We start from the raw sequence: 16,096 nt of genomic DNA on the forward strand, positions 1-16,096 counted from the left end.
CGGGGCAGTCCCGTTAGTTCTCTTATATACTGCTTACACAGACAAGTTATATTTGCATGATTTAACTTATTCATTATTCATAATTAATTCATCATTAACATTTGGTTCATGCATGTGACCGACTATTACCTCACGAGGCCTCTTCGCTCCAAGCTGAGACCTTGAAACTAAGACATCTCTTTCGGTTTTCACATTTTTTTTATGGGCGTGCTGCCAAATTGCTTATACTGATAGTGAGGATTCCTCCCAGGCACGATCAATCAGTCACTTGCATGAACCCAGTCAAATTGGTTATTAGAAAACCACAAACATAAAATGTTCCTTCACAAAATGAAAGCACTTTATGTATCTAGTCCTCCCATTTGAAGGTGTCATAAGTATTGGGACAAAATCACTTACAGTATATGTATTAAAGTAGTCAAAAGTTTAGTACTTGTTGGATGCATTTGAAGTTTGTTTTAGTTGTGTTTCAGATTATGTTGTGCCCAATATAAATAAATGGTAAATAATGTGTTGTTTCATTTTGGAGTCACTTATTGTAAATAATAGAATATGTTTCTGAACACTTCTACATTAATGTGGATGCTACCATGATTACAGATCATCCTGAACAAATTAATAATAATGGTGAGTGTGAAAATTAGAGGCACAAAGATCATACCCCAAAACATGCTAACCCCTCACCATTACCAATAACAGGGGATCCCCAAGACATGCTAACATCTCACCATTACCAATAACAGCTGACACTGTCAGTGATTTATTTAGAATTCAAGCACACTTAACCAGCATGGCTACCACAGCATTCTGCAGCGAAACGCCATCCCATCTGGTTTGCGCTTAGTGGGACTATAATTGTTTTTTCAGCAGGACAATGACCCAAAACATACCTCCAGGCTGTGTAAGGGCTATTTGACCAAGAAGGAGAGGGATGGAATGCTACATCAGATGACCTGGCCTCCACAATCACCCGACCTCAACCCAATTGAGATGGTTTGGGATGAGTTGGACCGCAGAGTGAAGGAATAGCAGCCAACAAGTGCTCAGCATATGTGGGAACTCCTTCAAGACTGTTGGAAAAGCATTCATACTGAAGCTGGTTGAGTGACTGCCAAGAGTAGGTGTGTTCAATCTTTTGACTGGGACTGTTTGTTTTAAACATTAATTCATAGGCCAGGTTGTAGCAACCTCATGATGGGTACAGGGAAAATGAGTATCATGTAGTAGCCTAAACCTATAGATGTTACATTAAACTGGGTGAATGGAATATGAATTACAATATCATGTAAAAGGCATAAACAAATCATCCTGTAATAGAAATAAGGCTCATAAAAAAATACAAATTATAATCATCCTCATCTTAAACGGCACCGACCGCCACTGCCTTACTTACAGTATAGCCTACCTGTAAAGCACCAGAAATAATGAACCTTCAACCTTCCATAATAAACTAAGACAGGAGACTGAGCTTAGTAATTGAAATACAATATGTTTATTCATTTTTGGTTATATTCCCGCTAATTAGAAGTTATTGTTGCATACATTTTTTTGTGACTAAATTATATAATTTTTACAACTTTAAAAAAAAAAAGTGATTATAGAAATCCAACTAGAATATATGATGTCTGATTACTGAGGATTCTCTATGGACAGATATTAGCTATGGATTCCACAATGGCAAATACATCTTCACTGAATTGTCCTCTGTGACTGCTGAAGGTCTGCTGGTGTAGAAAGTATTGCCCAACAAGACAGCTGTATAGTGGAAATACTGACATTGACAAGACATGTCTGTTAAGCACCAACAAAATAAACACTGTTTCTGTCAAACTGCCTTTTCTCTGCATTTCTGACTTTTTGGTGATTCCTGAAAAAGTGATATGATGATAATGGCTTATTGTGAACATACCAGCTTCATTTCAATAAACAATATTCAAACAACTCCAGAACACGGTAAGTCTTCTCTACAGTGGGAGTTAAATGCTGTGTCTTCAAATGTGATGCCTGACTGAAGCTTTCCACACAGACAACATGTTCCACACTCCTTTGCAAGTTTTAACCCCCTTTAAGTAACCAGGTAAGTTATTGTTAGTCATAATTAGTTGGTGTTATATTTTATTAGTATAAACTGGTGAAACTATCCCCATATTGACAGCAGAGTGTAGGCTTCTCCCCTATGTGAATAAGCTAGTGTCTTCAGCTTTGACGACACAGCTTTCTCCTGAGTGAGTTCTCTGATGTTTCTTCAAAGTTGATGACTGGCTGAAACTCTTCCCACACTGAGAGCAGCGGTGAGGCTTCTCTCCTGTGTGAGTTATCTGATGTGTCTTGAGAGTTGATGAATGACCAAAACTCTTCCCACACTGAGAGCAGCGGTGAGGCTTCTCTCCTGTGTGAGTTATCTGATGTGTCTTCAAAGTTGATGAATGACTGAAATTCTTCCCACACTGGGAGCAGTGGAATGGCTTTTCTCCTGTGTGAATTAGCTGGTGTTTCTTTAGGAAATATGAACTGGTGAAACTATCACCACATTGAGAGCAGTGGTAAGGTTTCTCTTCTGTGTGTGTTATCTGGTGTGCCTTCAGTTGATATAACCTGGTGAAACGCTTCCCACATTGAGAGCAGGGGTAAGGCTTCTCTCCTGTGTGAGTTAGCTGGTGTTTTTTCAGAGTTGATAACTGACTGAAACTCTTTCCACATTGCGAGCAGTGGAATGGCTTCTCTCCTGTGTGAGTCCTCTGGTGCGACTTTAAGTCTTTTGGATGACTGAAATTCTTCCCACATTGAGAGCAGTGATATGGCTTCTGTCCTGTGTGAATTAACTGGTGTGTCTTTAGATGGTGTAACTGACTGAAACTCTTCCCACAATGAGAGCAGCGGTAAGGCTTCTCTACTGTGTGGGTTAGCTGGTGTCTCTTTAGGTTTCCGACCAGACTGAAACGCTTTCCACACTGCGAGCAGTGGTAAGGCTTCTCCCCTGTGTGCGTTCTCTGGTGTGTCTTCAGGCTGTGTAACCAACTGAAACTCTTTCCACACTGAGAGCAGTGGTAAGGCTTCTGTCCTGTGTGCGTTCTCTGGTGTGTCTTTAGTTGGTTCGACTGACTGAAACCCTTCCCACAAACAGAGCAGTGGTATGGCTTCTCTCCTGTGTGAGTTCTCTGGTGCGTCTTTAGTTTGCTTGGTGTTTGAAATCTCTTCCCACATTGACCACATGGGTACACCTTCCTCCTTTTTTGAGTCTGTTTTGATTTGAGGTGAGTTGGGCAAATAAAGCTGCCACTGCAATCTGAACAGGGGTGGGGCCTACAAGTGTGTCTTCTCAACTCCTCTGGCTCATAGAAACTAGTGAAGCAGTCCATGCAGTGGTGATGTTTCTGTCTTGAGTTCCTCTGTCTGTGTTGTTTATGGTTTCCTGATGCTGTGGAACTGGGCTCACTGTCTGAACCTGGGTTGGAGATCTCTCCTGTGGGAATAAGAACAGATATGGGGTTAGAATCAGGAACAGCATTGAAATGGTCTTTAAAATACTTGTTTAAAGGCCTAATGCAGCCGTTTTATATCAATATCAAATCATTTATTAGGTAACAATTAAGTACTTTACTTGAATATATTTAACAAAAATATAAAAATGCAACATGCAACAATTTCAAGAATTATACTTAGTTTCAGTTCATAAGGAAATCAGTCAACTGAAAAAGGCCCTAATCTTCATTAGGCCCTAATCTATGGATTTCACATGACTGAGAATACAGATATGCATCTGTTGGTCACAGAAACCTTTAAGAAAAGGTAGGGGTGTGGATCAGAAAACCAGTCAGTATCTGGCGTGACCACCATTTGCCTCATGCAGAGCGACATCTCATTCGCATAGAGTTGATTAGGCTGTTCAAATGAAATTGTATTGGTCACATACACCTATTTAGCAGATGTTATTTCGGGTGTAGCGAAATGCTTGTGTTCCTAGCTCCAACAGTGCAGTAGTATCTAATAATTCACAACAATACACACAAATGTAAAAGTAACAATGTTATTAAGAAATATATAAATATTAGGAAAAGCAATGTCAGAGTGGCATTGACAAAAATACATGAAATGAGTAAAGCAGTATGTAAACATTATTAAAATGACTAGTGTTCCATTATTAAAGTGACCAGTGATTCCATCTATGTAAATGGGGCAGCAGCCTCTAAGGTGCAGGGTTGAGTAACCGGGTGGTAGCCGGCTAGTGATGGCTATTTAACAGTCTGATGGCCTTGAGATAGAAGCTGTTTTTCAGTCTCTCAGTCCCAGCTTTGATGCACCTGTACTGACCTCGCCTTCTGGATGATAGCGGGGTGAACAGGCCGTGGCTTTGGACTTCCTGTGACATCGGGTGCTGTAGGTGTTCTGGAGGGCAGGTAGTGTGCCCCGTTGATGCGTTGGGCAGACAGCACCGCCCTCTGGAGAGCCCTGCGGTTGCGGGGGGTGCAGTTGCCGTACCAGGCGGTGATACAGCCCGACAGAATAATCTCAATTGTGCATCTGTAAAACTTTGTTAAGGTCTTAGAGGCTAAGCCACATTTTTTCAGCCTCCTGAGGTTGAAGAGGCATTGTTGCACCTTCTTCACCACACTGTCCTTGTGGGTGGACCATTTCAGATTGTCAGTGATGTGTACGCCGAGGAACTTGAAGCTTTCCACCTTCTCCACTGTGGTCCCATCGATGTGGAAAGAGGCGGGCTCCTTCTGCTGTTTCCTGAAGTCCACGATCAGCTCCTTAGTTTTGTTGACGTTGAGGGAGAGTTTCTTGATTGTGGCCTGTGGAACATTGTCCCACTCCTCTACAAAGGCTATGCAAAGTTGCTGGATATTGGCGGGAACAGAACACGCTGTCATACAAATCGATCCAGAGCATCTCAAACATGTACAGTGGGTGACATGTCTAGTGAGTATGTAGGCAATGGAAGAACTGGGACATTTTCAGCTTTCAGGAACTGTGTACAGATCCTTGTGACATTGGGTTGTGCATTAGCTTATGCCTGCCCATATCGTAACCCCACCGCCACCATGGGGCACTCCACCCACACGACGCCATACACACTGTCTGTCATCTGCCCAGTACAGTTAAAACGGGGATTAATCTGTGAAGAGCACACTTCTCCAGTGTGCCAGTAGCCATCGAAGGTGAGCATTTGCACACTTAAGTCGGTTACGACGCCAAAATGCAGTCAGGTCAAGACCCTGATGAGGACAACGAGCACGCAGATGAGCTTCCCTGAAACCATTTCTGACAGATTGTGCAGAATTCTTCGGTTGTGCAAACCCACAATTTCACCAGCTGTCCCGCAGGTGAAGAAGCCGGATGTGAAGGTCCTGGGCTGGCGTGGTTACACGTGGTCTGCAGTTGTGAGGCCAGTTGAACATAATGCCAAATTCTCTAAAATGACGGTGGAGGCGGCTTACGGTAGAGAAATTAACATTCAATTATCTGGCAGCAGCTCTGGTGGATATTACTGCAGTCAGCATGCCAAGTGCTCCCTCAAAATTGCAGACATCTGAGGCATTGTGTTGTTTGACAAAAGTGCACATTATAGTGTGGCCTTTTATTGTCCCCAGCACAAGATGCACCTGTGTAATGATGATGTTTAATCAGCTTCTTGATATGCTACACCTGTCAGGTGGATGGAATATCTTGGCAAAAGAGAAATGCTCACTAACAGGGCTGTAAACAAATTTGTGCCCTAAATTTCAGAGAAATAAGCTGTTTGTGCATATGAAAAATACCTGGTATCTTTTACTTCAGCTCATGAAACGTGGGACCAACACTTTACATGTTGTGTTTATATTTTTGTTCAGTGTAGATTACCATTATAAACGGGAAAAATAATTGCTTTTTAGTAGAAAAAAAAATATTTCTCCAGCAAGAAGTTTGCCAGATGGGCTTTGAGATACGTAACCACTCAAATGAATAGACAGGTAATAGACGGCTCCACCGCCACACAAGCTCACAGAACAGGACCACAGAGTGGTAGGCCACACAAGCTCACAGAACAGGACCACAGAGTGGTAGGCCACACAAGCTCACAGAACAGGACCACAGAGTGCTGAAGCGCGTAAGATTAATCTGTCCTCGGTTGCAACACCGAGTTACAAACTGCTTCTGGAAGCAACATCAGCAGAAGAACCGTTCGGCGGGAGCTTCATGAAATGGGTTTCGAGGGCCGATCAGCCGCACACAAGCCTAAGATCACCACGTGCAATGCCAAACATCGGCTGGAGTGATGTAAAGCTTGCCGCCATTGAACTCTGGTGCAGTGGAAACACGTTCTCTGAAGTGATGAATCACGCTTCACCATCTGGCAGTCTGATGGACGAATCTGGGTTTGGCAGATGCCAAGAAAACGCTACCTGCCCGAATGCATAGTGCCAACTGTAAAGTTTAATGGAGGAGTAATAATGGTCTGGGGCTGTTTTTCATGGTTTGGGCTCGGCCCTTAGTTCCAGTGAAGAGAAATCTTAATGCTACAGCATACAATGACATTCTAGACGATTCTGTGCTTACAACTTTGTGGCAATAGTATGGAGAAGGCCCTTCCCTGTTTCAGCATGACAATGCCCCCGTGCACAAACGAGGTCCATACAGAAATGGTTTGTCTTGATCGGTGTGGTAGAACTTGACTGGCCTGCACAGAGCCCTGACCTCAACCTCATCGAACACCTTTGTTTTTGGAAAGCCGAGTGCGAACCAGGCCTAATCGCCCAACATCAGTGCCCAACCTCACTAATGCTCATGGCTGAATGGAAGCAAGGCCCTGCAGCAATGTTCCAACATCTAGTGGAAAGCCTTCCCAGAAGAGTGGAGGCTGTTATAACACCAAAGGTGGGGGCAACTCCATGATTTTGGAATGAGATGCTCAGACACGCAGGTGTCCACATACTTTTTGTCATGTCGTGTATTTCAAGGCACTCTCAGTAGACCATTTGAAACCACTTCATTCATAGGCTACTGGGCTAATGGCCAGGATAAAAAGAAGCACATACAGTAGTCAAAAGTTTGGACACACCAATTTACTGCTGGGGTTTTCTTAATTTTGACTATTTTCTACATTGTAGAATAATTAGTGAAGACATCAAAACTATGAAATAACAGAGGGATTACCGAGGGATTACCAGGACGTGTGCTCCGGGCATGTGCTGACCAACTGGCAGGTGTCTTCACTGACATTTTCAACATGTCCCTGATTGAGTCTATAATACCAACATGTTTCAAGCAGACCACCATAGTCCTTGTGCCCAAGAACACGAAGGCAACCTGCCTAAATGACTACAGTTGCACTCACGTCTGTAGCCATGAAGTGCTTTGAAAGGCTGGTAATGGCTCACATCAACACCATTATCCCAGAAACCCTAGACCCACTCCAATTTGCATACCGCCCAAACAGATCCACAGATGATGCCATCTCTATTGCACTCCACACTGCCCTTTCCCACCTGGACAAAAGGAACACCAATGTTAGAATGCTATTCATTGACTACAGCTCAGCGCTCAATACCATAGTACCCTCAAAGCTCATCACTAAGCTAAGGACCCTGGCACTAAACACCTCCCTCTGTAACTGGATCCTGGACTTCCTGACGGGCCGCCCCCAGGTGGTGAGGGTAGGTAGCAACACATCTGCCACGCTGATACTCAACACTGGAGCCCCTCAGGGGTGCGTGCTCAGTCCCCTCCTGTACTCCCTGTTCACCCACGACTCCAACACCATCATTAAGTTTGCAGACGACACAACAGTGCTAGGCCTGATCACCGACAACGACGAGACAGCCTATTGGGAGGAGGTCAGAAACCTGGCTGGGTGGTGCCAGAATAACAACCTATCCCTCAACATAACCAAGACTAAGGAGATGATTGTGGGCTACAGGAAAAGGACAACCGAGCACACCCCCATTCTCATCGACAGGGCTGTAGTGGAGCAGGTCGAGAGCTTCAAGTTCCTTGGTGTACACATCACCAACAAACTAGAATGATCCAAACACACCAAGACAGTCGTGAAGAGGGCACGACAAAGCCTATTCCCCCTCAGGAAACTAAAAAGATTTGGCATGGGTCCTCAGATCCTCAAAAGGTTTTACAGCTGCAACATTGAGAGCATCCTGACTGGTTGCATCATTGCCTGGTACGGCAATTGCTCGGCCTCCGACCGCAAGGCACTACAGAGGGTAGTGAGTACGGCCCAGTACATCACTGGGGCTAAGCTGCCTGCCATCCAGGACCTCCCACAGGCGGTGTCAGAGGAAGGCCCTAAAAATTGTCAAAGACCCCAGCCACCCCAGTCATAGACTGTTCTCTCTACTACCGCATGGCAAGCAGTACCGGAGTGCCAAGTCTAGGACAAAAAGGCTTCTCAACAGTTTTTACCCCCAAGGCATAAGACTCCTGAACTGGTAATCAAATGGCTACCCGGATTATTTGCATTGTGCACCCCCCCCCCCCCCCCCCCCCCCCCCGCACCCAACCCCTCTTTTACGCTGCTGCTACTCTCTGTTTATCATATATGCATAGTCGCTTTAACTATACATTCATGTACATACTACCTTAATCAGCCTGACTAACCGGTGCCTGTATATAGCCTCGCTACTGTTATAGTCTCGTTACTGTATATAGCCTCGCTACTGTTATAGTCTCGTTACTGTATATAGCCTCGCTACTGTTATAGTCTCGTTACTGTATATAGCCTCGCTACTGTTATAGTCTCGTTACTGTATATAGCCTCGCTACTGTTATAGTCTCGTTACTGTATATAGCCTCGCTACTGTTATAGTCTCGTTACTGTATATAGCCTCGCTACTGTTATAGTCTCGTTACTGTATATAGCCTCGCTACTGTTATAGTCTCGTTACTGTATATAGCCTCGCTACTGTTATAGTCTCGTTACTGTATATAGCCTCGCTACTGTTATTTTTCACTGTCTTTTCTGTTGTTTTTATTTCTTTAATTATCTATTGTTCACCTAATACCTTTTTTGTACTTTTTTTGCACTGTTTGTTAGAGCATGTAAGTAAGCATTTCACTGTTGTATTCGGCGCACGTGACAAATAAACTTTGATTTTGATTTGTCATCGAGGCAAAGGGGTGGCTACTTTGAAGAATCTCATATATAAAATATATTTTGGTATTATTTTGGTTACTACATGATTCCATATGTGTTATTTCATAGTTTCGATGTCTTCACTATTAAAATAGTAAAAATAAAGAAGAAAAGAATGAGTAGGTGGTATGTGTATGTGATGCTGCTAAACCAGCCATGATTTATAGGTGTGGGGGGGGTATGCTTGGTTTTTAGTCAAATTAAACTGAATGGGGGGGCGGAAACCAAAAATGTTTCGATGTTTGTAAATACGAGATTCACCAGCACAAAATGAACATCTCTCTACCATGGGCACTGTGTGTCATGGCTGGATAGGTTCCGCTCTCAAAATCAACTGTGTTACCTAGAAGACCTGCTGTTTGTGGGTCTGAAACATTCCCTTTAGCGCTGTATGAAACTGTCAGTTTTGCGTGATTTTAAGGACACGCCTCCAATATTGCCACCCCTCCCACCTCAGCACAAGTGAGCTGATGTTAGACAGGTACATTGCTGAACCTGGCGTTAGGGCTGGAAAATGCCAGCACTCATGTTTTTACATGACGAAATTCCAAACTAACATGTTTGACACTTGGGCCTCCTAACCACCAGCTGAAAACAGGCCCAGAATCTTAAAGCCCCAAAGCAGTATTTTTAAATCATCCCTGTATTTCTAATACATCACTGTGTGTGTTTTATTTCATGAAAATAACCAAATATATTTGTTATCATTGATTTCCCTGAGCCTCCTTTTGCCATTGAAATGCTCAGTCTGATCTTCTGGGCATGTGGATACAAATTCAAATATATTTACATACACAGCCCTGATTGGTGGACAGAGCATACCCCGCAAACCCCTTTAAATAAGGAAGATATAAATGCAAATAAACGATGCCTGGTAATTCAGATAAGATTCTGATGTCATGATCTGGGCCAAAAACTCCATCCAACCTGAAAAGGCTGAAATTCCAGGAATTCTTTTCAAAACAGGAATGTCACATTTTTAACTGCACTGCCCCTTTAAAATTAGTTGAAAGCAAGTTACTCTTCAGAAAATGGCACCAGATTGGTGGAAAGACTCAATAATAGTTCTGGAATCCCCTGTGGCTGTCAATACACTCAACCTCCCCATCCTACACAACTGAACTTACCTGGGTCAGTGTTACCATCTACTTCTTCCTCCTCTTCCCTGTTCTCCACTTCTGTGACTGCTCTCTCCTCCACCTCCTCTTTGAATGCTCTCTCCTCCGCCTCCTCCTCTTTGAATGCTCTCTCCTCCACCTCCTCCTCTTTGAATGCTCTCTCCTCCACCTCCTCTTTAATCCCTATCTCCTCTTCTTTGACTTCCCTCTCCTCCTCTTCCTCTTTGACTATCACATTGAGTTCCAGTGGTTGACTACAGTCCTCCAGCTTCACTAAGACCATCTCTGGGCCCCACTGTGAGCTTCTCTGTGCTGGAACACCACAGTAAGAACCCGGGGACTTGGGTTCAGACATGGAAGGCTATAGTAGGATTCAAAAGAGGCACAAACAAAATGTAAGGTGAGTTTCACAACTGGAACAGCTTAGTTAATAAAGGAATATAACTAAATATTCCAACCACTAGGAATCTACTAATACATTTAGCTAGCTAGCATTGCTGTGGTAATCGTACAGCTAGCGTTAGCAATGTTGAGCTAGTTGGGTTAGCTTTAGCTCACTGACACCTTTCTCACTAGGATGAAACGATCTAGCTAGATAACCAAATTACCAGCAAGAAGTTATATTGAAGCAACGGCGAACCAAAATAACATTTGATTTGTAATCTATAAATGACCAGTTAGCTAATGATTAGATACTGAAAGTAAATTAACTAGTTAGCTAGCCAGCCTTAGATAACGGCCAAGCTAACTAGCCATGCTCACTTATTAGCTAAGGGTGCCAATATATTTATGACATCTTGAAGATGGACAATTCACATTGCTGTCTTAATAACTAATAACGTTATCATTCACAACAGTGTCTTGAAGATAAACACATTTGCTTGGTAGGATAGATAGTTAGCTTGGGTAGCCATTTTACTGGCTAGCTAACGTTAGCACAAATGGCTATTGTTGACACATGATCTGGTGGACGTGGACAAATAATCCAACTCTTAATGTTTACATATGGAAACGTTTCAGAATATGTTAGAAATCTTGATTTTACCATCACGCGTGACTTTGAATTGGCAGCTGTTGTTGTTCTAGCTAGCGTAACTCCTTCTTTGGTGGGGTTTAACGGCGGTTGGCATACAATATAATGTTGCATTACCGCCACCAGCTGGACAGGAGAATATAGCCATTATACTTTGCGATAGAAAAATGTAAATTACCCTGCCAACTATTGTTGATGTTCTCCGTATCCACAGCCAGAATGATTTTGTAGTGCATGGTGATCGAAAATATGTCTTGTAGTATTCAGAAGTTTAGGGAGGGTGACGTCTGTGAATCCAAAAAACAGTAATTATACAGATGATTAACAAAACATGCACAAGACAGTATTCATACCTTGCTTTTTGTGGTGAATGTGAATGAAAACTGTTTTGATAATGGTTTTCATACACATGCCTTGTCCATAATGTAGAGGCCTATGGGATATTCATTGAAGAGGTAAGGGAAGAGGATGGTACATGTGATCTCGATAACATACCAAAACCAATTGACATAACTTTGTAGGCATCCTTGTCTGTATACCTGCAGACACAGACACAAAACTGAGCAGTTCAGTCATCTGCATCCAATAGAGCTAGCTTTCAACATATCGTTATAGCCTACATATTCTTACTGCTTTGTTGATTGATTTTCGGCTTTAGATAGATTTGCACAAATATGAAAAGATATTTAGCTAATTTCCTCAAATTATTTCAGATTTTGAAATTGTTTTAATTGTGTATTTATTGTATGCTAGCTGTCCAACTGGAGTTAGCATGCTAGAATTCCTGCTATTTATGACCAAATACTGCAAAAATGTCATTCTCATCACACGTCATTGCCACCACATAATGAACTGTGATGGTAAGGGCAGATGGTTATGACAAATGCATTAGTTGATAAATTTTTACTTACCTTAAACCGCTACAGGATCGGTGGGCCCACCGCGGAACGGTTGAGCTAACGTAGGCTAATGCGATTAGCATGAGGTTGTAAGTAACAAGAACATTTCCCAGGACATAGACATATCTGATATTGGCAGAAAGCTAAATTCTTGTTAAACGAACTGCACAGTCCAATGTACAGTAGCTTTTACAGTGAAATAATACCATGCTATTGTTTGGAGAGTGCACAGTTATGAACTTGAAAAGTTATTAATAAACCAATTAGGCACATTTGGTCAGTCTTGATACAACATTTTGAACAGAAATGCAATGGTTCATTGGATCAGTCTAAAGCTTTGCACATACACTGCTGCCATCTAGTGGCCAAAATTATAATTGTGCCTGGGATGGAATAATACATTATGGCCTTTCTCTTGCATTTCAAAGATGATGGTACAAAGAAAAGAAAAGACGCATGTTATTTCTTTGTATTATCTTTTACCAGATCTAATGTGTTATATTCTCCGACATTCATTTCACATTTCCACAAACTTCAAAGTGTTTCCTTTCAAATGGTACCAAGAATATGCATATCCTTGCTTCAGGTCCTGATCTACAGGCAGTTAGATTTGGGTATGTCATTTTAGGCGAAAATTGAAAAAACGGGTGGATCCTTAAGAGGACCTGAAAAGACAAACAAATTGCATATGATCATGGTTAAGTTGAAATTGAACACTTATTTGCTAAATAAGACCATCACATGTATTATGTTAGGATGATTGAGGGATTTTGATGTCTATTTATGTGATTTACAAAGTTTATTACTGACTTTATTTATTTTTAATGTTTCTATAAGATTCCCCCTAAATCAACTAAGGAGAGGACAAGGACATGCACTATATATACAAAAGTATGTGGACACCCCTTCAAATGAGTGGATATGGCTATTTCAGCCACACCAATTGCTGAAAGGTGTATAAAATCAAGCACACAGCCATGCAATCTCTATAGACAAACATTGGCAGTAGGATGGTCCATACTGAAGAGCTCAATGACTTTCAATGTGGCACAGTCATAGGATGCCACCTTTCCAACAAGTCGGTTTGTCAAATTTCTGCTCTGCTAGAGCTGCCCCGGTCAACTGTAAGTGCTGTTATTGTGAAGTGGAAACATCTAGGAGCAACAACAACTAAACGGCGAAGTGGTAGACCACACGAGCTCCCAGAACAGAACCGCTGATTGCTGAAGCATGTAGTGCATACAAATAGTCTGTCCTACGTTGTAACACTCACTACCGAGTTCCACACTGCCTCTGGAAGCAACTTCAGAAAAATAACTGTTAGTCGGGAGCTTCATGAAATGGGTTTCCATGGCCGAGCAGCTGCACACAAGCCTACATACAGTGGTAGCCTACACACTTCAATGCAAAAGATCAACTGTCTGTTCACCTGTTAAATTCTGCTGTATGTTATAAACAGAGTGCCATTTCGGATGCATAGACTATTATCATTTCTAGTTTTTGCTTTATCTAATAGGCCCAATTAAATGAGAGATGTGTATGGTAATTTGTTGTATGGCTACTTTGGGAATATGAACTCATGGCCAGAAAAGGTGAGGAAATGATTCTGCAATGTTTATGATATATGTATAATGTATTATGTTTATAAATTAAATATTGTCTACTTGATAAATTTGACATTACAGTATTCAGACGTAGCCTACAAACGTCAATGTAAAAGGTGAACTGTCTGTTTACCGTTTAACTTCGGATCGGAGCTATAGAGAGCAAATTACTTGAAATAGCTTATCTGTTTACTACTATTCAATTTACTACTGTGAAGTAGGTCCAATTAGAGATGGGGCGAATGGTAGGTGGCCTATCCTAACTTGTTGTAGGCCTATAGGCTATTTCAGAGTATGAAACCATGACAACCAGTGAAGGTGACTGTTTCAAGGACAGCTGTTTTCCATCTATGTAACATTGCAAAAATCAGACATTTTCTGTCCAAAAATGATGCAGAAAAATGAATCAATGCTTTTGTCACTTCTAGGTTAGACTACTGCAATGCTCTACTTTCCGGCTACCCGTACAAAGCACTAAATACATTTCAGTTAGTACTAAATACGGCTGCTAGAATCCTGACTAGAACCCCAAAAAATAATCATATTACTCCAGTGCTAGCCTCCCTACACTGGCTTCCTGTTAAGGCAAGGGCTGATTTCAAGGTTTTACTGGTAACCTACAAAGCATTACATGGGCTTGCTCCTACCTATCTTTCCGATTTGGTCCTGCCGTACATACCTACACGTATGCTACGGTCACAAGACGCAGGCCTCCTAATTGTCCCTAGAATTTCTAAGCAAACAGCTGGAGGCAGGGCTTTCTCCTATAGAGCTCCATTTTTATGGAATGGTCTGCCTACACGTGAGAGACGCAGACTCGGTCTCAACCTTTAAGTCTTTACTGGAAACTCATCTCTTCAGTAGGTCATATGATTGAGTGTAGTCTGGCCCAAGGGTGTGAAGGTGAATGGAAAGGCACTGGAGCAACTAACCGCCCTTGCTGTCTCTGCCTGGCCGGTTCACCTCTATCCACTGGGATTCTCTGCCTCTAACCCTATTACAGGGGCTGAGTCACTGGCCTACTGGTGCTCTTCCATGCCGTCCCTAGGAGGGGTGCGTCACTTGAGTGGGTTGAGCCACTGATGTGGTCTTCCTGTCTTGGTTGGCGCCCCCCCTTGGGTTGTGCCATGGCGGAGATCTTTGTGGGCTATACTCGGCCTTGTCTCAGGATGGTAAGTTGGTGGTTGAAGATATCCCTCTAGTGGTGTGGGGGCTGTGCTTTGGCAAAGTGGGTGGCGTTATATCCTGCATGTTTGGCCCTGTCATCGGATGGGGCCACAGTGTGTCCTGACCCCTCCTGTCTCAGCCTCCAGTATTTATGCTGCAGTAGTTTGTGTCGGGGGGCTAGGGTCAGTCTGTTATATCTGGAGTATTTCTCCTGTCTTATCCAGTGTCCTGTGTGAATTTAAGTATGCTCTCTCTAATTCTCTCTTTTTCTCTTTCTTTCTCTCTCTCGGAGGACCTGAGCCCTAGGACCATGCCTCAGGACTACCTGGCATGATGACTCCTTGCTGTCCCCAGTCCACCTGACCGTGCTGTTGCTCCAGTTTCAACTGTTCTGCCTGCGGCTATGGAACCCTGACCTGTTCACCGGACATGCTACCTGTCCCAGACCTGCTGTTTTCAACTCTATAGAGACAGCAAGGGCGGTAGAGATACTCTTAATGATCGGCTATGAAAAGCCAACTGACATTTACTCCTGAGGTGCTGACTTGTTGCACCCTCGACAACTACTGTGATTATTATCCATTTGAACATCTTGGCCATGTTCTGTTATAATCTCCACCCGGCACAGCCAGAAGAGGACTGGCCACCCCTCATAGCCTGGTTCCTCTCTAGGTTTCTTCCTAGGTTTTGGCCTTTCTAGGGAGTTTTTCCTAGCCACCGCCTGCTTCTACACCTGCATTGCTTGCTGTTTGGGGTTTTAGGCTAGGTTTCTGTACAGCACTTTGAGATATCAGCTGATGTAAGAAGGGCTATATAAATAAATGTGATTTTATATTTGATCTCAAACCTAGACTTTCAAACCTCTTAATATTTGCTGTATTTCGGGCTCTTTATATCTGAATCCCACAGTTCTTACCTTTCTAATGTGTTTGTAGGACAGAAATGTACTTTATGAGGGTAGTATACAATATTAAGCGTCGGTTAGAAAGTGCCTTCAGAAGTGGTTAGAGGTTAACAGGTTAAGAAGGAAGTTTATACCCCAGAGAGCAGTGGAGGCTCCTCAGAGGAGGAAGGGGAGGAGCCACCTCCTCAGTGAATTTCATAAAAATCTAAATAATGAAACAGTATAGGTAAATCTATACTAAATA

The 16,096-nt window shown here is 42.7% G+C and overlaps 1 protein-coding gene across 1 annotated transcript; it reads right to left on the minus strand.

Moving 5' to 3' along the window:
- Window positions 1-1,519: 1,519 nt before the first annotated feature.
- LOC120019509 (zinc finger protein 239-like) lies at window positions 1,520-10,346 on the minus strand. The gene is made up of 2 exons (XM_038962809.1): window positions 10,255-10,346; window positions 1,520-3,463 (listed from the first exon to the last, which is right to left on the minus strand). Exon 2 carries the CDS (start codon window positions 3,357-3,359, stop codon window positions 2,175-2,177), a length of 1,185 nt encoding a protein of 394 aa, XP_038818737.1. The 5' UTR covers window positions 3,360-3,463; window positions 10,255-10,346; the 3' UTR covers window positions 1,520-2,174.
- Window positions 10,347-16,096: the final 5,750 nt, after the last annotated feature.

The sequence above is a fragment of the Salvelinus namaycush genome, chromosome 2, assembly GCF_016432855.1.
Source record: "Salvelinus namaycush isolate Seneca chromosome 2, SaNama_1.0, whole genome shotgun sequence".
Taxonomy (NCBI): Eukaryota; Metazoa; Chordata; class Actinopteri; order Salmoniformes; family Salmonidae; genus Salvelinus; species Salvelinus namaycush.